This window comes from Kryptolebias marmoratus, linkage group LG11, assembly GCF_001649575.2.
Source record: "Kryptolebias marmoratus isolate JLee-2015 linkage group LG11, ASM164957v2, whole genome shotgun sequence".
Classification (NCBI taxonomy): domain Eukaryota; kingdom Metazoa; phylum Chordata; class Actinopteri; order Cyprinodontiformes; family Rivulidae; genus Kryptolebias; species Kryptolebias marmoratus.
The window spans coordinates 1,845,099-1,868,578 of NC_051440.1; the positions used below are offsets into that span (position 1 = coordinate 1,845,099).

At 40.8% G+C, this 23,480-nt stretch overlaps 2 protein-coding genes across 6 annotated transcripts in view; both read left to right on the forward strand.

Moving 5' to 3' along the window:
- The first annotated feature begins 227 nt into the window (after positions 1 to 227).
- On the forward strand, positions 228 to 13,010 carry dldh (dihydrolipoamide dehydrogenase). Of its 2 annotated transcripts, XM_017439697.3 has the most exons (15): positions 298 to 383; positions 879 to 909; positions 3,221 to 3,296; positions 4,351 to 4,430; positions 4,589 to 4,657; positions 5,965 to 6,034; positions 6,826 to 6,926; positions 7,023 to 7,166; positions 7,534 to 7,635; positions 8,101 to 8,291; positions 8,393 to 8,563; positions 9,186 to 9,375; positions 11,190 to 11,327; positions 12,212 to 12,301; positions 12,769 to 13,010. In XM_017439697.3, the coding sequence occupies exons 2-15, from the start codon at positions 895 to 897 to the stop codon at positions 12,832 to 12,834; spliced, it is 1,503 nt and encodes a 500-aa protein (XP_017295186.1). In that variant the 5' UTR covers positions 298 to 383; positions 879 to 894; the 3' UTR covers positions 12,835 to 13,010. The 2 variants fall into 2 exon arrangements, with proteins under 2 accessions (XP_017295185.1, XP_017295186.1); XM_017439696.3 differs by lacking the exon at positions 879 to 909 and having other exon boundaries at positions 228 to 383.
- Positions 13,011 to 16,469: 3,459 nt separating this feature from the next.
- The window catches only part of syt8 (synaptotagmin VIII), a 43,240-nt gene continuing 36,229 nt past the window's right edge, over positions 16,470 to 23,480 (forward strand). For 2 of the 4 annotated variants that reach the window (XM_037978328.1, XM_037978329.1), the window contains exon 1: positions 16,887 to 17,921. Coding sequence is in view for 1 of the 4 variants with exons in the window: in XM_037978329.1 (XP_037834257.1) it covers position 17,921 (1 nt within the window). In the remaining 3 variants the exon portion in view is untranslated. Of the gene's footprint in view, positions 16,626 to 16,886; positions 17,922 to 17,973; positions 19,807 to 19,913; positions 20,756 to 23,480 lie in introns of those variants that run through there. The other 2 variants (XM_037978327.1, XM_037978326.1) reach the window with 2 other exon arrangements.

Genomic DNA, 23,480 nt, shown 5'->3' on the forward strand with positions numbered 1-23,480 from the left:
AACAATTAAATAGAAATAAAGTTAAATTAGATATAGTTGATTTATTTAGAAATAATTCGGAAAATAAAAATTTTCAAATAATATTTCGTTATCTTAAATTAACACAATTATTTAATAGAATTTAGTTTTGAGCGTCATTCTGGTCCACACTCCATACCAGTAGGTGGCGGTAATGCACCAAATTCGTTGTTTGCCAACCGCCAATAAAAATTAAAGAAGAAGAAGAAGAAGAAGAAGAAGAAGAAGAAGAATTTCTGGGCTGGCACTGCGCGTGCGCAGTAGCAGGAGTCCTTGGCTCATCGGCCTCCTGTAGGTTGCTTCCAGCCTTCCGGGACGCTAACAAAATGCAGAGCTGGACGCAGCTTTACCGCTCTGTGGCCACGGTAAGGACGGTATCGTTTCTCGGGACGTGTTCATACTGGTCTTATTTACGGCACATTGGGTAAACTGGGGTTTTCAGAGCAGCGGCCCCGGGATGTTAGTGGTTCAGCTAGCAGCTCTCCTGTCCGCTAAACTCTGCTTAAAGGTTGTTATTTTGGGACTTCTCTTTTGAAGTTTTTAGTACAAAAGCTTTATTTTAGTACGTTTTCAGTGTGTTTAGAAACTATTTACAATTTCCAGTTTAGATCGTCGTAACAGAGAAATGCAAAGATGTAATCAGAATTGCAGTTTTGTTTTTAGCATGTCTTTAGAAAAACTCATGAGGAGTGAAGTTAAACACTAACAAGTGACAGTAACTGAATCTGTGGACTGATGGTAATTGTAATTTGCCATCTTTTAGTGATTGATTTAGAGTCAGCTTCCACTTTAAAGAAGTGCCACACCAGCTCTTATTGCGCACACACTGTAACACGGAGACTTTTATTTTGAAATTCCAGATCAGAGGTACCTGAGATGTTTGTGTCATGTGTAAGTATCTACTTTTACTCTGTGGAAACATAAAACAGGTCCTACGCAGTCCTAAAGACTGAATAATAATAACAGTTAAAGATTCAAATTTGATTTTAGTTTTTTTCCAGGATTTGTAAAGCCCCATATTATGTTTTGACAGTAAAAAAAAAAAAAAGTTTACATGTAATAATTTGTCAAAATTGACAAAAACATCTTTTGCAGTAGTAAGCAGTTGTCTATTCTCATATAATGCATTGTGAAGCAAGTGGAAAAAATATTGAAATTGAGGAAAAAACTATTTTCACATTTATTAAATTTACATAAGCATACAATTGCAGTCAATTTAAGATGTCAAAATATTGACATTGCATGCATGTCATTTAGTGAAACACTTCACCTAGGGTTTCCCCTAGAAAAGAGGCTAAGCCCGGTGGTATTTAGCCCTTTCGCCGGCCGATCGCTGGCCGACCGCGATTTAGTAAAAACAAAAGAATTAAAGTTGACAGAAAGTTGAAAATATGCCTATTTATTATGTGATATTGTAAGATATTTGTTTCAAATATTTACACAACTACAGTTTTACAAAATTTTTGAAATTTGTTTTTAAACAAAAATACAATTAAAATAAATACAAATTGTTTGCACCTAATTTGAATCCTAATTTAAGTCACATTTACAAATAAATTAATTAACAGGTGAGGTAGATAAAGGTAGTGGTTTCGGAGGTACAGGTGGAAAAAAATATGTGAAAAATGACGTATTTATAATAAACAAGCGGAGCTTAGCCTGGTGGCCCGCCAGGCTTATAATATGCTGGGGGAAACCCTGCTTCACCAAATCATTCCAGGGACTCTTTTCTCTGACCTAAAACTCAAATAACTTCTTAGCATTTTAGTCAATAAATGCCGAAGTGGGGTGATTTGGGGGTTGGAGTTTCTGTCCTGGATTAATGACATGCGCTGTGCCCCAGCTGGCTCTAACAGATTGCTGAAGAACCAAGAACGTGTCCCATTGTTTACTAGTGAAAATGGAAGAAGAAGCCTTTTTTTGAATATGAAGAAATGCCGGAAGACTTGGCGGTAGTGATGGATATACAACCACCTGAACCTGAACCGACGGCTGGAACTCCAGAATCAGATGAAAACTTTTCAAATTGGGATTCTGATGATCGCCAGGGCCGTCATGGCCGGTTAAACAATGTGCATAGTGACCGAGTTGGGAACATGGAACAGTTTGAACTGATTACTCCCAGATTATTGTCATGACATCAGTACATGACACTGCAAGTTAATAACAACAGGACAGGAGAGAGCTAACGTTGCTAACTCGAAGCTACCTCGTTAAAAACTTGAACGCATTTGAGAGTATCGTTTATGAACTCTCTCACCAGAGTAAACTAATCAATAGCAGTTTCAGACTATGACACTTGTTTATTCACACATGGATTGTTTATATTTTTTCATCAACAACAAACTGCTCTGAATCACAAACTGATCTTAGGCAGTCAGCCTGTAAGCAGCTCACACCTTTTAATGACAGCATGTTCACGTCACGTTTAAAGAAAAAAAACTTTGTTTCTCCTCTCCATCTCTGTGACGATGTCCTCCTCTCCATTTAACTTTCTTTGAAAATTAAAAATAGTTAGCAAAAGGTCCTGTTTTTTTTTTTTTTTTTGCGTGAAGCCAGTCCACCGCATTAACAAGGGTCGGAGCAGTGCTTCCCTTTGATGTGATCTGAACATTTCTGACAGTAATTCCCACATTGAAGTTTATGAAGCCAAATCTGAGGAAGGTTTTTATCTTCTGGAAATGGCAAAAAAATGAAACTCCAGTGATATTTTCTAGCTTGCTAGAACATTTAATTCCAACGTACTGAACTATACTGTCCCAGGATTCACCCACTCACCTATAAATAGCTGAATGCTGTGAACCTCAGCAGACGTCACACATCGGGGGGTCACGAAAAAAGCCTATATATATATATATATATATATATATATAAATAAAATAATCATATTTTAGGATTTTCTTGCAACTGATGTTGGCTTCAAAACACTTTTCAGTTCAGCTTTAAAGTGAAAGTGGTTGTGTATGTGTATATTGTGTGTGTGTGTGTGTGTGTATGTATTGTGGTAATGCCACAGTCTTTATATCTATGTAGCCTCTTCTGACAACTAGTTAGATGACAGAACTCTGTGTTTCATCACTGGAGGTTTTTGCAGCTTTGTTTTGTTCTGAATATCAGCAAATTATTGTAAAGAGGAGAATACACTTAAAGAGTCAGTTATGGCTATTTTTTTTTTTAACTAATGGCTTAATTTTCTTCACAGCGGAGCCACCATCTCCCCTGCAATCTGCACAGAGCCGCAGCTGTGTCTGTGAGAACCTACGCTAACAAAGCAGAAAGTAAGTCAGCTGTAAATTTCGTCATTCTTTAGCAGAGGTGGGAATTTTTAGACACCTCATGATTGAATTATTATTCAGAGAGCTGTGATGAGATTAGAAAACAATTATTGATGCATCTTAGACTTTAGACAAAATCCTAAGCATAGAATTTGTCAGACTGAAAAAACCCCAAATATTTGGTCTCCACTGCAGCACAAAGTAGGTTTCATTCATACAAGATTTTGGGAACTAAAAAACAAAATAAGGATTCAGAATGGTTGTCCGTGCATCATGTTAGAGCTATCTGACCTGCTCTCTTCAGGGTTTCCACCACTTTGATTTTAGTCTAGTTGAACAGCGTGGAAATCTATCTAAACTTTGACACAATATAATTGTGGTCTACTGTGACTCCAAAGGGTGGAGCACAAGTCAGTATCTCACTGGGCTGCCACTGTTGGAGACTAGTTGGCGACTCAAAGTTGTGAGAAAATAGTTGAATGTTCAGTAGCAGTCTAACTGAATTCGGAGTGTTTGTGACCAGGGAGCCGAGCAGCTGTGTTTTGCACAGCCTGTTTTTGTGGGCATGACTTGGAAAACTGTATTCTTGGCCGTGTACACTATTTTGTTGCCCTCCTTCACTCACACGGTACCCCCTTCAACTGCTTTTTACTCACCTTGGCAGCTGCCCCTTGTTTATGATTTAACTTTAGAAATGAAGATAGGCAAATTTTTAATATTTATTTACTGAGAACCTTAGTGAATGTTTGAGTCATTCTAGAGACTCCCTAGTGAATGTCACTGACTAATTAGGGACGTGCATTTTAAGCAAAAACACTCAAAAAATTGGTCCAATAATTATTTAATTTTTCCACTAATATTCATCCCCATTGACAGATGGTAGGACATCATAGTTTCCCAATAAATGGTCAAGTGTTGTTGGAGAACCCCCAAATGTCCCAACAATACAAGCTTTCTCATTTACTTATTAGTGACCCGGCCTGTTGTCGCACTTTATCCTCCTGATGTTTTATCTCTGAGCTCTGCCATCTGACCTTGGTGTGTTGCCTCTCTGCAGTTGACACAGACGTCACCGTAGTGGGTTCTGGTCCAGGCGGATACGTTGCTGCCATCAAAGCTGCACAGCTCGGCTTTAAGGTGAGCCAGTTCCCTCATAAGTACATGAGTGGATTTAACTTCCTGTCAGCTTCACTGAGTGGAACTTTTAGCTTTGTAAAAACTGATCTAAAGTTGAAAGGAATGCAGATTTTCTGATATAAAGTTGTTCACTCTAACAGTTTCATTTCCTTTGACAGACAGTTTGTGTTGAGAAAAATGCAACACTTGGTGGGACTTGTCTAAACGTTGGCTGCATCCCGTCAAAGGTAATAAACTGGAGAGTTGGTTAAAAGCTGCTTCTGTTTAACAAACATCTCCAAACCCTGAACTCTGGTGTCAAAGCTAAATTGGAGATGATCAGCCACTCTCCTTTTTCATCTCTTGGAACAGGCTCTTTTTTTTACTTTAGATCAGGAGGAGTGTGACCGTCTTCAGTCAGTCCAGAACGCTGCTGCAAGACTTTTAACAAACACCAGAAACAGACGACATGTTCCAGCTATTTGATTTCTTTCCACTGCCTACCGATACATTTTAAAATCTTTTAAAACTCAATCGCCCTCCTGTCAGTCTGAGGTCTTCTGGACAAAGGCTGCTGGTGCAGCCACACACGTTTTTTGAAGCCCAGATCTGTTGAAGCTGTGGCCCGCAGGTTGTGGAAAGTGTCATCTTGCAGCTGGAGACTCCTTTGTTTAGCCAGGCTTTTACCTAGATATCATTTTGTGTTTTACTTGTTTGTATGATATTTTATTTGAGCTTTTTTGCTCCTGTTTTAGCTCTTCTGGTTTGTGTTTTTGTTTTACATTTTGTACTGTGCAGCACCAAGTGTTTCTTAGTATCCTGTGAACGGTGCTGTAGAAATAAAGTTTGCTGACTAATTTATACAGTTTCTACTCAGTCTGGAAAAGTTTGGAAGTTGCTTTTAATATATTCCAAAACATATGTGATTTCAGACTTTATTTCTAAATAAATAAATCAATTAAAAAAAGCTTAAAAGCAGTGTTTTCTGATTTATTATGTATTGTATAAAATAGATTAGTGTGCGGAAGTTTTAATCCAGCCTTAATTTTGTTCCAATTTGCTTCAATAATCTGGTTCTTTGGAGGAAACATCTAAAGAATTAAAGGATGAGTCAAAATGTTTCAACAGTACTGTAAAATGTCATGTCAACCAAACAAAGCTTAAATATGTGCTTTAAAAATGTGAATAATTTGCTTATATGACCAATGAGCTACAAGTTACTGAAGCCAAAAAGAAAAGAGAATGACCTGCTTTTTTAATTGAACTCCTTAAACCTTAAATGTTGTTTTTAAGCATATAAATTCATTACAAAAACAGGAAACTATTTTCTTTTCTTTTCTTTTAACACAAGTAAATTTCATGTTATCCATTTTTTGTTAGTCTGCTTAACATATCTGAAAAATGTACTTGGGTGTCAAAAAGGGATTGTAAAATTTAAAATGCAAGTCTGGAAAAGTCTGGATTTCTAAAGGCAGAAAGGTGTAGATAGCCCTGTTGTGATCGTATAAAAATAAAATTCCATTTTTTTATTTCTCCTTCAATTTTTTCCCTGCAGGCTCTGCTCAACAACTCCCACTTGTACCACATGGCACATGGCAAGGACTTTGAAAGCAGAGGCATTGAAAGTAAGTTATTATAGTATGCTTTAAGTTTTCACATTTTGTGGAAAAAAATAAAATAAAGGTGGGATATAAGATCAAAAAAAGCTAATTTGTATTCAGCTGCCAGGACACCTGGTGGACAGCAGAGCTAAGATCAAACTGGTTCACATCCTGCTTTTAAGTTTCTTGCTTAAGGGCAAAACACACAGCCGACGTAAGACTGATGCTCGGCTGCAGCATCTGTCAATATTTTTCAGCACTGTTCTATTTTGCACTTTTGCCACACTTATGAAAATAGGTTTTCATTCTATGTTGCCTCCTACTTGGACGTCCAGGTTCCTGTAGCAGCTCTTCTTTGATGCTCTTTTTAAAAGTCTTTCACTTGTTTAGTTGTATACAACCGGATGGGGGGAACGGACTACGTTTATTTTTGAGGATGAAAAATCTCCAAATATGATCCAAAATCTGGTCATTATAAACAATGGCAAAAACAGTTATCGCCTGGTGATTCATTGCTTAATAAGTTGGCAGTTTTGGTAAAAAGGGAAAGAATATAAGGCTTGTATTTTCAAGCCGATCTGGATCGTTTCGGTGCACGTCAGCTTTTCACACCCTGTATGTTTTAGCTGCGTTAACCGACACACTTCCGATAATGCACTGTGGTGTTCTCGGTGTGTTTTCACCTTAACGCTTTGAGAACACTGGGAAAAAGAATTAATGATATTTGATTCGTTTTTTGTTTTCCTCACAGTTTTTTCACCTGCAGTGATTAATTCAGGCAACAGTTGTCCTGATGTGATGTTTGTTCCTCTCAGTCTCAGGAATCTCATTGAACCTGGAGAAGATGATGGCTCAAAAGAGTGGGGCGGTCAAAGCTCTCACCGGAGGAATCGCACATCTGTTCAAACAAAACAAAGTCAGACTCGTCTTTGTGTCTACATTTTCACTTTGCTCTGGAGGAGGAGTTTTGTTTGTTTTTGGGGATTTTTAACCATGACGTTGCACCTTTCAGGTAACTCATGTGAACGGCTTTGGAAGATTAACCGGTAAGAACCAAGTGACCGCCACAGCAGCCGATGGCACCGAGCAGGTCATCAACACCAAGAACATTCTTATTGCCACTGGCTCTGAGGTCACTCCCTTCCCTGGCATCCAGGTACGACTTCATTTCAGATCCTGTACCGAGTCAGCACAACTCAAGATGACGGCTTTTTGACACTACAGAAATGGCTATAACTCAGTCAGTTTTGTAGATATTGAACTAAAATTTGACGTGACTGTAGCTGAGAGTCATCCACAACACATACTCTGAGCGTGACATATTGCATGAGGTCATAATGTTATTTTCGAGCTTTAAACAAAAAGGCTAGAGCTCCATCATAAGATGATCTTGGTCTAAAACGCCGGCATGAAAGGTGGCGGGCGATATGCATTTCTTTGAGGAATATTGGCTCTTTAATTACAGGGAACTGGGGTCTAACAGTAACTCCCACACCAACAACATATGTCTTCTGTCTCACCAGATTGACGAGGAGAGCATCGTGTCATCCACAGGAGCTCTGTGTCTGCAGAAGGTTCCAGAGGAGCTGATTGTGATCGGAGCTGGAGTCATAGGAGTTGAGCTGGTCAGCATAACTTTAATCCCATCACCAGGATCTTCTGCTTCTCGTAGTCTCTGATTACGTTTGTTTAAAAGGGATAGTCCTGTCAGTTTTGAAGTGCCGTTCTGTATAATAGGCAATAGTAGCTATCACCTTATCAGCCGTGACATCAGTCTTAGAGCACAGAGTATGGAGACAGAAGCATATGGTTTTGTTCAGGCTAGGCTAATGGCCAGCCAAACAAGTGTTCATGTTTTTAAATCATTTTTCAGGTTTATAAATCAACTCTTTGTCAAAAACGGCATACTTCATGTGAAAGCCTGCCACATTAGCTAATATTAAATCTTTACACAGTTGCGTTTAGTTTGTTTTTTTCTTAATGATTAATGTTACAACTGATAAGGTGCTAATGATAACTATATGACAAAACATCACTTCAAAATTGACCAGACTACCCTTTTAAGACTTGTTTGCTCTCCTGTCTTGCAGGGGTCAGTGTGGCATCGACTGGGTTCAAAGGTCACAGCGGTGGAGTTTCTGGGCCATGTAGGTGGCATGGGCATTGACATGGAGATCTCTAAGAACTTCCAGCGCATCCTGCAGAAGCAGGGCCTCAAGTTTAAGCTCAGCACCAAAGTTATGGGAGCCACCAAGAGGCCAGATGGCAAGATTGACGTGGCGTGAGTCCATGGACATGACACTCCAGATAGAGCCTTGAGTTTTCAGACATAAACTGTTACGGTGTCCTGCAGCGTGTAACCAGAAGGGTGTGATGTTTCAGAGTGGAGGCCGCAGCTGGAGGAAAGGAAGAGACGCTGACCTGCGACGTGCTGCTGGTCTGCATCGGCAGACGACCGTACACCCAGAACCTGGGGCTGGACGCTGTGGGCATTGATCTGGACAACAGGGGGCGTATACCTGTCAACAACCGCTTCCAGACCAAAGTACCCAGGTACCACTGAGTTCAGCCTGCCATGAGTTAGGGATGCCACTGTATTTTGATTAATTTCTTGACCTAATTTTTCAAATAATCAATAGTATGGAATAGAACAATCCTTTATTTGTTCCTCAGGTGGGAACTCCAGTGTATCAGCAACAAAGTGAAGCAAATGGAAGCACTCAGAATACACAATAAACGTTTACACATTAAACCAATAAATAAATAGATAAATAATAAAAATGAAAAACTTAATGATTAATCTGACTTTGTCTGACTGACCATCTGTCTGTCTGTTTCTAACTGTGTCTGACTCAATGTCATTTTAAACTTTTCTGATTGTTGAAGTTAAACTCTTCTCTAAATTAATACATGAAATAATTTAATGGTTATGCAGTGAAGATATACATGTGTGAAAAATGTCACAACCAGAAACACTTGTCCTATGAACACTACCTTCGTACAAACACAAAAAACTGACAACTTGACTTTTTTTTTTTTTTACATGTGCACGTCTTCACTGCATAACCCCTAAATTATTTTATGTAGTAATTTCTAAAATAATTTAACTCCAACATGATGAAGTCTTTATCCAAGTTGTTAAATAATAATTTGTGCCTCTCTCCTTCCCTCTCAGTATTTATGCAATCGGTGACGTAGTTGCAGGTCCGATGTTGGCCCACAAGGCCGAGGATGAGGGTATAATCTGTGTTGAGGGCATGGCCGGTGGCGCTGTGCACATTGACTACAACTGTGTTCCCTCCGTCATCTACACACATCCCGAGGTAGCCTGGGTGGGCAAGACAGAGGAGCAGCTCAAAGAGGAGGTGCATACAGCTTGAATTCATTATCACCCAAACACACCCTAATTTCTACTGCTCCCTCACCACCACAATATTATATTTAAAAGTCACTTCCCATGTAAATAATTGTAACGGGGGAAAAAAAGGTGTTTCTTTAACTGAATCACAAATGGAAAATTGTAACAGCTTTAATTATTTCATAACATAACTTATAAAGGGCTGATGTTTAATGTTTCTGGCAAACTACATTTTAAAATGACACCAAAGTGTTTGCTGTTCTTAAATACTTATTTGCCTCCAGCTGGTTTATGTCCCTCTGCCATTTTGTTTTTGTAGACTTTTGAAAGTTACTTTTTTTTTTTTACAATAAATTATCTCAGTTTTCAAGCACAACACCAAGCAGTGTTAATAAATTCAGATTAACATTTTAAAACTAAGAAATTCTGCTTTTTGTTTTAGGAAAAATAAGATAATTTTGAATTTGATGGCAGCAACACATCTCTCTAAAGTTGTGTCAGGTCCATGTTTCTTACTGTGAAGCATCTCCTTTTCTTTCAACAACAGTCCGTAAACATCCAGGAGCTGAGGATAGCAGCTGCTGGAGGTTTTTGAGGGAATGTTGTCCCATTCTGGTCTGATGGAGGATTCTAGCTGTTCAACAGTGCTTTGCTGGATTTTTTACTGGATGGAAGCAGATGTTGTTCTAAAACCTGTATAGACTTTTCTGCATTGCTGGGGCCTTTCCAGATGTATAAGCTCCCCAGAGGCACTAATGCACCCCTATACCATCAGAGAGGCAGGCTTTCGAACTGTGCTCTAATAACAGATCATATGGTTCCTTTCGTCTTTTGTACAGAGGTTTCCAAAAATAATTTCAAATTTGGATCCATCTGAAGACTGAACAGTTCTCTGCTTGGCTTCAGTCTGATTTAACTGAGCTTTGCTCCAGAGAAGACCACAGTCTTTCTGGATGGTGTTCACAATGAACCTAATTAGTTATATAATGCTCCTCCAGCTGTCTTTTTTTTTTGCATCACTTACTTTTACAGTTTTTTGTTTCCCCTGGCCCAACTTTTTTGAGATGTGTTACTGTCATAAAGTTCAAATCAGCCAATTATTTTCCAAAAATAGTATAACAGGGCTGCAGTAGCTCAGTGGTCAGTATAACCGTCTCATAATCTTTAGGCTACAGGTTCGAGCCCAGGTTGAGTCAGGAAGGGCATTGGATTAAAAAATTGTTGGGTCTCTTGTGCAAACTCGCCCACTGTGGCAACCCCTCCAGGAAGGAGCAACCACAGGAAAACAACTGTTCCACTGTGATTTAAATAGCAGTTTGATATTCGTGTTATGTTTCTATTTACTTTTTATGCAACTTTTTTTAGAAGTGTGGTTGTAGTTTCTGTAAGTTTTATTAAAATGTAACCAGTGGTTCACAAGATATCTTGCTAACAAACACACATACAAACATACACTCAGATGCCTGCCTTTGCCTGTCTGTGGCTGCCAGTAATGATTTAAAATATATTTGCTTTATAAACCAAAGAATAGTTTAACATTTTCTTTTTTTATTGCACACCTGTAAACATTAAAGTGCACCAGATTACAGGAAGTGTACATTTTTATGCAAAATCTTTATTTAAAATAAATTTTAGCTGTGTTCAAAGTAATAAAACTAACCTAATGTTACATATGTTGGATTAAATTATTAATTCATCCAATATATCATAACTTCACAGGGTCATTAACAGCCAGTAATTCTACAGATGAATAGCAGAGGTGTGTTATTATCAGGTGTCCAGCATCATTTCACAGAGTACGTCTCCTGCTGTCCTCCTCAGGGTGTCCCATACAAAGTCGGCAAGTTTCCTTTTGCAGCAAACAGCAGAGCCAAGACCAACGCTGACACTGACGGGTTGGTGAAGATCCTCAGCCACAAGGAGACTGACAGGATGCTTGGAGCCCACATCCTCGGAACCGTAAGAACTCAACACAGTTCACATGAGTCAGAGCTGATGGGTCAGTACAGCCCATGTCATGTCCTGTCTATTTATGAAGGACAAGCTGTCTTAGGGGCCCAGAAATGTTGATAAAGTTTAAAAAAAAACAAAAAACGATGGAGCTCACATCCAGTGTTTGTCTCTTAATGAATAAAAAAACTCTTTCAAATTTATCAGTTACCTAACTTTTGTTATGAAGGTGGGAATCAAAGACTGCAAATAAACATGGACAACCGGGCTCCATCCACTTTCTCTGGACCAAAATGGAGCCAAACTATCCTACAAGCTCCAAACTCTGCACAGGTGACAAGAGGGTGGACCCAAAATCCTGAGTAAATCAGGATTTCGTTCAAGTATTTTCTATTATAGCAAACTGCTCAAAAGGGGCACTCTTGTTTGACCTCATTGCCGTCAATAGGATCAAACAGATAAAGTCTGAAAATCTGTGACACGTCTGTTCGTCCGTTTAGCTTATTTCCTACTTTGGTCTCCTGCACAAAGACAAACACCGGATCTGGTGCATGTCCCGTGAGTCCAGTTAATTCCTCAGTTTAAGTGTTTCCACTGTTTTTAAAAAATTTTGGCATTTGCAACCCACAGTTCTGCTCAGTTTCCAGTTTTGAGGAGTTCATTACCCGTTTTACGACCACATGCAATGATCTTCTCAACGTTTTCTATTCTGAACGATCAGATTGTTCATCTTAGTCCTAGTTAAGCGACGTGAGTACAGATGGGCTGATGGAAAGGGGAAGAAGGAAGTTTCTGTCTCCTGCGTTTATAATGTGATGTGATGTTCACAAAGTGCATTTGTGGCAATAAAGCTCAGCTGTATTAATGTGAACACTTGTGTATGTGTGCTGCAGGGGGCCGGAGAGATGATTAATGAAGCTGCACTGGCCATGGAGTACGGCGCCTCCTGTGAGGATGTGGCCCGGGTCTGCCACGCCCATCCTGTATGTACCACCTTTATATTCACACCCCTTCTGAAGCACCACACTCTCTAGGGCCCTATGAAATCAGTAGTTTTTTCCCCAAAAAAATTGTTTTTTTTTGTCTATGTTTGGATGTATTTATTTTTATGAACTCCATTTTTTATATTTTACCTGTTTTGTTTTTTTTTCTAAAAAGTGATATAAGTATTACAGGTTATTAAAGTTTCAATAATTTAATTGGAAAATATCCAAAATTTTACAAATATTTACCAAATTGTACAAAAAAAAGCCCCACCAAAAGGTGTTTCTGTTCAACAAATCAGCCAATGGCTTAGTAAGGTGTTTAAAAAATCTGGTTGTCAATGTATAATCTACTATCATACATTGCAACTTTAAAGCAGTAACTAACATGTAATGTTGAGGTTTTTGAAGAAATGAAATTTGCCACATTCTTGAACCATCTGTTGATTCTTCTCTACCTTCTGCAGACGGTGTCAGAAGCTTTTAGAGAAGCAAACCTGGCTGCCTCCTTTGGCAAAGCCATCAACTTTTAATCTGCCACACCATCAGTGGACATCATGGTGGTTAAAACAGGAAGCTGTCTGCGCCCAAACCTACATCGACTTTAACCACCTGGGATCTTCTGTGTCCATCCGAACTACCACAATCAGTTTCATTTTATTTAAATGTTCTCAACAAAACAATAAAAGCTGTTTGAGTGATAAATAAACACAGACTTTTTTTTTCTGGTGCATGCAGGTGAAACCAGATGTTTATATTGCAAACATTATACTTTGTATAAAAACACAGAAATATTTTTTCTGGCTGATATTAAATCAGACTAAAGGTCAGTTAGGATTCCCAAATTTATTTCTTTTTGCTAAATGCCCAGATAATGAGTTCATTTTTTCTTACTTTCTTAAAAGTCAGAAGTCTCCATTCATTGTCTTAGTATTTGATAGCCTTTTAAAATGTCTGACTTGGGTCAAATGTTTAGGATTTCCTTCTACAAGCTTCTCACAACAGTGTACTGGAGTTTTGTCCCATTCCTCCTGACAGAACTGGTGGAACTGAGTCAGGTTTGTAAGCCTCCTTGCTCTCACACACCTTTTCAGCACTGCTCACAGACTTTTTATGGTACTGAGATCAGAGGTTTGTGATGGCTGCTCCAAAACACTGACTTTTTGTCTTTAAACCACTTTGTAACTAATTTGTCAGGATGCTGAGGGTCATTGTCCACCTGAAGACCCATTTGTTCCCAAGCTTTGACTTCATGGCTGATGACTTGAGATGTTGCTTCAATATTTGCACATCATGTTCTTTCCTTGTGATGCCATCTATTTTGTGAAGTGCACCAGTCCCTCCTGCAGCAAAATACCCCCACAACATGATGCTGCCACCCCTGTGCTTCACAGTTGATATGGTGACATTTTTTTTTTGTTTTTCCCTCTAAATGTAATAATGCTCATGATGGTCAAGCAGGTCAGTTTCAGCCCACAGGACAAAAATTAGGGTCTTTGTCCCTATGTGTGTTTTATAAACTGTAATCTTGGTGTTTAAATGGTAAATGGCTTGCACTTGTATAGCGCTTTATCTAGTCCAAGGACCCCAAAGCACTTTACACTACAATCATTCACACACTGATGTTGGTAAGCTACATTGTAGCCACAGCTGCCCTGGGGCGGGCTGACATCACACCAGCGCCACCGAGCCCTCTGACCACCACCATTAGGCAAGTGTCTTGCCCAAGGGCACAACGGCTGAGACAGCCGGAGCAGGGGCTCGAACCAGCAATCCTCCAATTACAGGACAAACCCCCCCTACCTCCTGAGCTAAAGCTGGGGAACAATAGTCTGCTTCGGGGGGGGGGGAAGAAAGGAGAGAAGGGGGNGGGGGGAGGGAGCGGCAGATTCCAGGGTCCCACCTGTCGCCATGTTATGTTTTAATGAAAAAGTTTCCCATTAATAAAGTTTTTTAGTGTTAATGAAAGTAAAAACGTTTTTATTGCTTTTTTGTGCAAATACTGTAAATTAAAACACTTTTTATTTGCCAAAAAAGCGATCTTTTTAAAAACTTTATTGATAAAGAGCTTATTTAATTTTGTTTACTGTTCTAGTGATAATTTATTTTAAATTTATCAAATTATACTGTATACTATAAACTTGATACAGTATATTTTAATGTCATTAATCATATCCAGTGATTATTTTCATTTTTTTACAGCAAATTAGCAGTTCAAACTAAGTATTTTTTTTAAAGTATCTTTCCTAAAGTACTTTCTGAGTGAAGTGAGTGATAAGTCATTCCTAGTGTATGCATTACATTATTACCAATAATTCAGAATCAGTAGCAGCTAATATTTATTCACAGTAAAAGACCATAGATGACATTAAAATATACTGTATCAAGTTTATAGTATACAGTATAATTTGATAAATTTATCACTAGAACAGAAAATTGAATAAGCTCTTAATAAATGAAGTTTTTTAAAAGATCGCTTTTTTGGCAAATAAAAAACGCTGCGTTTTAATTTACAGTACTACACTGTTTGCACAAAAAACCGATAAAAACGTTTTTAAGACGTTACTTTCAGTAACACTAAAAAACTTTAATAATGGGAAGAGCGATGAAAAGTTCCACTTTGACGGCTTTCACTGTCTTCCAATGGTTATTTTTTAACGTAAATAAAATCTGTAACTTGTTTCCCTGTTTGTGGGGGAGGCGGGTTTCAAATAGAGCTTGACCCCGATTGCTGTTTATGTTGCTTTTGGAACTTGTTTCTCTGTGGATAATGACTCTCTGACCAGCTTCAGCAGCATCTTCATAAGCTCTTTGCTGTTTTGGAGGGGTTGATACGCACATTTCACACCAAAACACGTTCATCGTAGGAACACAGAACCCGTCTCTTTGCTGAGCGGTATGATGGAAGGACATTCCCATTATATTTATATTTTCCAATTGTTTGAACAGATGAACCTTCAAGCATCTGAAAATTATACCAAAGAATGAACCAGAGATGTAAAGGTCTTCAATTCTCTTCCTGATATCTTGGCTGATTTCTTTTGTTTTACCCATGATGTCCCACATAGAAGCAGTGTGTTTGAGGTGTGCCTCCAAATAACTAATGTGTCAACTAACCAATCAAAAGCTCCCAAAGCCATGACATCATCTGTTTTCCAAATTGTTTAAAGAAGGAATTGTCTCTGCTGCATATGATTTGTTGTCTTTTAAGGTGAGAAAATATAAGTTTGAATATTTTGTTCATCTGTTTGAGTTGAGAGGAAGTGTCAATCAGACTTTGAGGAGAGGCGAAGAGGAAATAAAATTTAACTCTAGCGTCTCTTGAGAGTCCCCCTTACTCTTCATGCAAGCTGTTTTCATCAGATCTTTTCAGAGCCACATCACAGCTACGGAGTGTCTGACTGAATTGATTTAATCCAGACTTTTCCTTCTGTAATTTTAAGGTGAAATGTTTGTAGCTGTTTGAGCTTTCATTGAGGCTTTTTTAGCAGTCCTAATGGGCAGTGGTCAAATGTTTTCAATAAAAATCAGACAAGTGATTAAAAAAGAAGACATGAGGAACTAATAAATGTCTTATTGAGAAAGAATTCCAGTAAAGTCTTTTTTCTGAGTGATAAACTATATATTGAGAATAAGTCAATTCATTTTTCATCCATCCATTTTTTCTTTACCCGATTCTCCTTTCCGGATCGCGGGAAGCTGGTATCTATCTCCAGCAGTCACTGTGCGAGAGGCTGGGGACATCCTGGACAGGTCTTCAGTCCATCGCAGGGACACAACGAGACAAACAACCACTCTCACCTAGGGACAATTTAATGTGGCTAAATACAGTACTGACTTTAGACTGGTGATTACATATGAATGCATCATCTATCAATTTAATACATTTTTAAAACAACAATTTCCCTAATTTAATTTTATTAATGTTAAACAAGTTTTGAATGATTGTTGCTTTTAATCAAATGAAAACTCCCATTTAAATTCCAGGTTGTAAGACAAAAAAAAAAATAGAAAGATTACCAAGAGGGAGGAATGACTTTGCTATCCACTGTAATTAAAATAGAAGTATTCTTGTAACTCCACCTGTGTTTGAACACTGACAATGGAGATGCATGTGTGTGTGTATTTAAATGTGAGTGTGTGTGTGTGTGTTAAGCAGGTGTGGTGGCTGCTGCAGGTGGAAGTAAACACACTCAGGAGCTGAAGATGGCCAACTGAGGTTGAAAGGACAAAGTGAAATTTCCCAGCCGACTGAACAAAAGGAGGAGGAATGAGGCATAAATAAAAAAAGGACTTTTCTGGACCAGCTCCTCGTGACACTCAGGTTTGTTCTTCTTCTCTTCTTTTTCATTCCTATCAGACAGACTTGATGACTGGTGTCAGATCTGATAAATCCACAAGACAGAGCGACAATACAAACATAATGTGCCACAGCTCCATTTTCTTCCATTTGTCCATTTTATACTTTTTGTCTTGCCTCCTTTCTTAATTATTTTTCTTTCTTTGTCAGTCAGACTTTAGTGTGAATGGCTGTTTGTCTCATTTGTCTATATGTGGCCCTGCAATGGACTGAATACCTATCCAGGGTGTCCCCTGCCTCTCGCACAGTGACTGCTGGGGATAGGCCGTAATGAAGAAGCGGGTAAAGAAAATGGATGGATGGATGGATAGATGGATGGAAGTTTGTGCTGGATATTTTTGGTGAATCTGGCCCAGAAAACTGTGACTGTAGGAGATGGAAGAGAGGCAGAGCTTTAAGCTCAAAATGGTGTCTGATTGGGCTGCAGCTGCTGGAGGCTAGTTAGAGACTCAAAGTTGTGAGAAAATAGGACAATTTTCCATTGCAGTCTTACTGAATTTTGACTGTTTTTGACCAAGTGACCTGCATGGGCACACAAAACATGATTAGTTTTTGAAAATCACAGCCTGTTTTTGTGTTTACAGCTTGCAAAACTATTCTAGGCCATGCACATTATTTTTTTACATATCATACCCTTCTCAGCCCACTTTGTATCCACCTCTGATGTCAGTTGGCTAATGCTGATTGGGCCTCTCATTTTTGCATGTTCTTGTCAGCACATTAGTCAGCATGGTCAGCAGAATAAGGACTTATAACAAATCATTCTCAGAAGCTTTGAAAAAGGAGCCCAGAACACAATCATTGATTTTTCACAGTGGTTGCAAAATTTAAACAGATTTCAGATGGAACTTTTTTCTTTTATTTTTACCTTAATTTGTACTTTTCCAAACACAGTCAAGACATGCAGCTTTATCAGCACCACTTAGATTTAGACAATGGCCTATTTTACAGCTAAAGTTAGACTGCAGGAAGTCTTGATTACTTTGAAAACAGCCTGCAAGTAAAGGGTTCAAAATGAGATGATAAGCAGATGCTTCCTCTCTGTGATCAAAAACTTTAAGGATTCTTTTGCGGTGGGTTGGGAGGGGGGTCTACTCCAGTCCAGTTACCAAGTTAGACGTCACTTCCTTCCTCTTTAGTCACTCTTCAACACTAAATATCATTTTGTTTCTGAGTGAGAAACACTTCAGTGTCAGGCAACCATCTGGGAGGAACTCGTAGATACTGGATGTTGGTGTTTTGTGAAAAACGTCCACAGAAGTGAGTACAATCTGTTCCTTACAGCTCAGTCTTTATGTTTGTGATTCTGTCAACATTCACAAGGCTTTTTAAAGAAAGACGTTCTAAAGCTTCAACCATATCATGGTCTAAATGTCAAGATTTCTTATGCTTGGTTAGGTTTTCAGTACTATGATAGTATTATGATATTTATCGTGAATGTAAATCCAGAATTGTAAGATTTGTACTAGACTTTTCCTTTAAAATGCTGATGAAAACTTCTTGTCTTGGTTTCTAAGGTCAAGAAAGATAAAGGTAGAGTTATCTTTCAGATAATTCAGACTTTTTTGTGTAAATTAGAAGGAGTGGGTAATAAAAATGCAGGAATGTGTGTGCTGACGAATGGAATTTGTGTTGTTATCAGTGCATGAAACAGGCGTGGAGTTAATATGCTGGTCGTGGCTGTTTGTTCATGGTGGAGGCCTGCAGGTAGAACTTCTCTCAGGCATGACAGCACACTCCCACAGCTCTGATCTTTATGAGATCCCTACGACAATGTTGTTGGGGCCTTCCACCTTCCAGAGGGGTAAAGCCTTCGCCTGGCTTAACAAAGTTTAAGACCCTGTCCCCACAAGAACGCTGTCTTTCTGAAAGGATATTTTTTATTTGTAAACATGGCACAGTTTTCAGAAATGCTTTCACTCACACGGAACCAAAGAAAATGACTCAAACACTGCAGTGACTAAGCCAGGCCTGTATGTGGCACTGTAAAGCTGCCAGGAAAATACACTAAATACAGGGAAAGAAAATGTGGAACAGCTGCTCCAAACTGTAAACACAGGCAGATAAAAACAGATGACGACTACAAGAGTAAAAACAAAATCCTTTTGATGGACTGATGACGAAGTGCAACTTCTACTTAGTGTTACATAAAACTACTGTTGACTGGGAGTCATGTCCGTCCAAATACAAGGACATAATGGATGATTTAAGGCAGAGTATCCAGTAAGAGATGGAGGGAAGGGCACAAACACAAGCTTGTGATATCAAAGTTTTCAAAAGGTTGCATTTAGACTGTCCACATGAAAAACCAACAGTGGCATTTAATGATTTTCTCACTCTGGAACCTGGTTTAGGGCGGAACAGCATTGCAGTGGTTAGAACTGTCCTGGGCTGGGGCTTTTCTGAGTGCAGTTTACATGCTCTCCCTGTGCATACGTGGGTTTACTCCAATTTTCTCCCACAGACCATAAACAGCATGTTAGGCTCATTGGTAACTCTAATTTGACCCTAGGTGTGACTGAGAGCGTGAATGGTTGTCTGTCGCATTTTTCTCAATGTGTCCCTGTGATGGACTGGAGACCTGTCCAGGATGTCCCCCCGCCTCTCACACATTGACTGCTGGAGATACACCTAAAAATACACCTATCCAACATATGGGTTTTTACAAGAAAAAATTTAAAAACTCTGCTCACCCACCCTTATTCATAAAGGACAGCAGGTTGTATTAATGGAAAGTGGAAAATTTATAGAGTCCAATAGAAAAACACTGTTGCTACGGTTAGGATAAGAGAGGAATGTCTCCCATATGTTGCTATTGTTCTACACCAATTCAGCTACTGTTTAGGTCAGGAGCAGAAGGTACTAATGAATTAAATCTAATATTACCTGCTTAATGGGCATCAAAGTAAAACCAGACATAATAATAAAAATAATAATAGCTCAACTATGTGTCAAGGACCAGGGTTTTTTTGTTTTTGTTGTTGTTCTTTTTTCCTTCCTTCCCTCCTCTACCACCTGTGGGCCGGCCCCTGGAGAAGTGCGGTGGCAACCCCGTGGGCACACCTGTGTGTAATCTACATTGGCGGTGGAGCAACATAAGGAGTGGATGGCCGACTATTCAGTGCCTGAGTGTTAGCCTATTATGGTAACCAGAGCCCCTCGCAGACTCAACCTGAGAATAATCCTCGTTGTGTTGATTTTTCGACGAGATTTTCCGTCGGAGTAATTTTCCCGTTGCTTCCCCTTCGCCAGGTTTTCGCCAGTGATTCCCTGAGGAAGTTACGAACTCTGGAGGCGCCTGGACTCCTCTGAGAGCTCACCTTGAGACACGTTCTGGAAACTCACCCTCCTGGTCCGTTGTGATCCTCCTCGAGACGCCACAGGTATTACCTGTCGTTTGCCTGGTTTCGGAGATTCCTGTTACGTCGGGACCCTGTCGGCCTCCCGCCTCCTCCTCCGCAGACCGAATTTACCTGTCCGCCCTCCAGCACCGCCGCCCCTGTCCCGGACCTCACCACTCTGGACCCCGCACAATCCTCACCATTCAAGAGAAGCCTCCGCTGATTCATCCGTTCGGTCGTAGAGCCGGACATCAGCTCTAAGCAAGTTCCGCTATTATTCTTGAATTTTCCCACTGATCCCGAACGCAACACTAACCGCTTTCTCTCGCTGACAGTCAGAGAACCAGAGTTTCCCCCTCTCCCCGGAGTACAATCCCTCACTTATTATTCGTGCTTGTTACAATAAACCACCTTTACTGACTTAATTGCTCTCCTGTGTGTGTTCCTGCATGTGGGTTAAGAAACTGGTACCCATCATGACAGAACACTTAGGCCAGCAGACCACCCCAGCAAACCCCATCAGGAGAGCGTTATCTGAACAGCATGCACTCATACAGTCACATGATTCTGCCTTGAGGGAGGTAAGTAGCAGTCAGGCCGAAACTAACAGAAAATTAACAGAACTCTCCAATTTCCTTCAGAACTCTGTCCAACAGGCAGCCAATCCACCAGCTCCTCCACCGTCCGCTCCTGATCCTCCGGTCCGTCCCACGTTTTCAGAGGTCCAACCACCAGCCCCGGACAAGTTTTCAGGTGATACTCATAAATGCAGAGGCTTCATTCTTCAGTGTTCCCTAGTGTTTAACCACTCACCCCAGAGTTTTCCTAACGACAGTGCTAAGATCGCTTACATTTTGTCCCTGCTGACCGGTAGGGCCCTGGACTGGGCAGAAGCCAAGTTTTCTTCCCCCACCAATTTTGGGCGTACTTTTCAAGAATTCCTGAAAGAGTTTAAACAGATTTTTTGTCAGGAGACTGACAAGACAGCCAACTCAAGGGATTTATGGAACCTCAAGCAGGGACAAAGGAGTGTAGCTGAATTTGCAATAGATTTCAGAATAAAAGCGGCCGCCTCCAACTGGAATGCCGCCACCCTCAAGAGCGCATATTTTCATGTACTGAGTGAATCCATAAAAGACGAGTTAGCAACCTTAGATGAACCTGAAACCTTAGAAGAACTGATCAGTCTCACCATACGATTGGATAATCGACTTCGCTCTCGTACCCGAGAGAGAAACCGGAGAAGTTTCCCTGCCAGGCCTCATTCTGTGTCCACCCCTCTTCAACCTGCTTCTCCTCCTCAGAGTCATGCAGACCCCGAACCCATGCAGCTGGGCCACACTCATCTCTCCCCTGAGGAGAGACAAAGGAGAATTACATCTCGCTTATGCCTGTATGTCCCACTCGTTTAAATCCGCAGGTTCGGCAGTAAAGGCGGGAAGCCTGTCGGATCTAAAACCAGAAAGAAAATCCTGCCTATTGTTACCTGCCACCCTGTTTAATGATAACCAGTCTGTCCCTTTATCCGTACTTATAGACTCCGGCTGTGAACAGAACCTCATCAGTCCCATCTTGGTCCACCAGATGTGCATCACCACCGAACCACTCTCGGTTCCCCTCCGCGTCTCAGCTCTCAACGGCAAGACCCTACCTAAGATCACCCATAAAAACAAACCTGTGCGCCTAGTCATTTCCGGCAATCATACTGAGCACCTTTCGTTTTTTGTTTTTCCCGCAGCCACCGCCTCTATTGTTCTGGGTTACGACTGGCTGCAGACACACAACCCCCACATTAACTGGGTTGAGTCTCATGTTGAATCGTGGTCCAGTAGGTGTCACTCCACCTGCCTCTTTTCAGCTGTTCCTCCAGGTTTGGTGCCGGGAAACAACAGGAGGTTGACCCTCCTGATCTGTCTGCAGTTCCGTCAGACTATCATGATTTAGCCACAGTCTTTAGCAAGAGTAAGGCCCTCTCCTTGCCACCCCACCGACCCTACGACTGTGCCATTGACCTGTTACCTGGAGCTCCCCTACCCAACAGCCGTCTGTATAACATCTCACGACCATGCAGAAATACATAAACGACTCACTAGCTGCAGGAATAATCCGTACCTCCTCATCTCCTCTGGGTGCAGGCTTCTTCTTCGTGGGTAAGAAGGATGGGTCACTTAGACCCTGTATTGACTACAGAGGGCTGAATCAGATTACTGTAAAGAATAAGTACCCGCTCCCTCTCCTTTCCTCCGCCTTCGAGCCTGTACTTGGGGCAACAATATTTTCTAAACTAGATCTGAGAAATGCCTATCACCTTCTGCGAATCAGAGAGGGGGATGAGTGGAAGACGGTTCAAAACCCCCATGGGCCACTATGAGTACCTGGTGATGCCCTTTGGGCTATCTAATGCCCCAGCATTTTTTTCAAACTCTTGTAAATGACGTTTTAAGAGACTTTATTAATGTCTTTGTCTTTGTGTACCTTGATGACATCCTGATTTTTTCTAAGTCCATTGATGAACATAAACGTCACGTCCGTCTCGTTCTCCAGCGCCTGTTGGAGAACAAGCTATTTGTGAAAGCGGGGAAATGCGAGTTCCACCGACCATCTGTTTCCTTCCTGGGGTATGTCTTGGAGGGCGGACAGGTAAGACCAGCAGAGGAAAAGATCAAGGCGGTACTGGATTGGCCAAGGCCGATACCCGCAAACAACTACAGCGTTTCCTGGGCTTCGCTAATTTCTACCGGCGGTTTATACGAAACTACAGCCAGGCAGCCGCCCCTTTAACCGCCCTCACATCGACAAAAACAAACTTCACCTGGACAACCGAAGCCGAAGCGGCTTTCAAGCAGCTAAAGCACCTGTTTTCCCAAGCTCCGGTACTGGTCCAACTGGATCCCGCCAGGCAGTTCATCCTGGAGGTCGACGCCTCCAACACAGGGGTTGGAGCCGTACTGTCCCAAGTCTCAGAAGCCGATAACAAGACTCACCCATGTGCCTTTTTCTCACGCAGACTTACACCTCCAGAGCGCAATTACGACGTGGGAGACAGGGAGTTGCTGGCGATTAAGCTGGCTTTGGAGCAGTGGCGACACTGGCTGGAGGGAGCAGAACATCCTGTCCTTGTTTGGACAGATCATAAGAATTTGTCTTACCTCCAGTCCGCCCGACGATTAAATCCTCAACAATCCCACTGGTCATTGTTTTCCTCCAGATTTAATCTCTCTATCTCCTATCGCTCAGGTTCCAAGAATCTTAAGCCTGATGCACTGTCTCGACTCCATTCTCCAGATGACTCCGAGGAGGGTCCTGCTCCCATGGCCTCCCGTCGACGGGGTCGAGGATGGCAGTACCTCGTCGACTGGGAGGGCTACGGACCGGAAGAACGCTCCTGGGTTCCCCGTTCTTTTATCCTTGATCCCTCCTTGATTAGTGATTTCTCTGCATCCCTTCCCTCTTCTCGGCCGCCGGGTGGCGTCCGTTG

Coding starts and splice junctions, on each gene's coding strand:
- dldh (XM_017439696.3), top strand. CDS start 345: ATGCAGAGCTGGACGCAGCTTTACCGCTCTGTGGCCACG. Junction 3,297..4,350: donor CTACGCTAACAAAGCAGAAA/GTAAGTCAGCTG, acceptor GCCTCTCTGCAG/TTGACACAGACGTCACCGTA. Junction 4,431..4,588: donor CTGCACAGCTCGGCTTTAAG/GTGAGCCAGTTC, acceptor TTCCTTTGACAG/ACAGTTTGTGTTGAGAAAAA.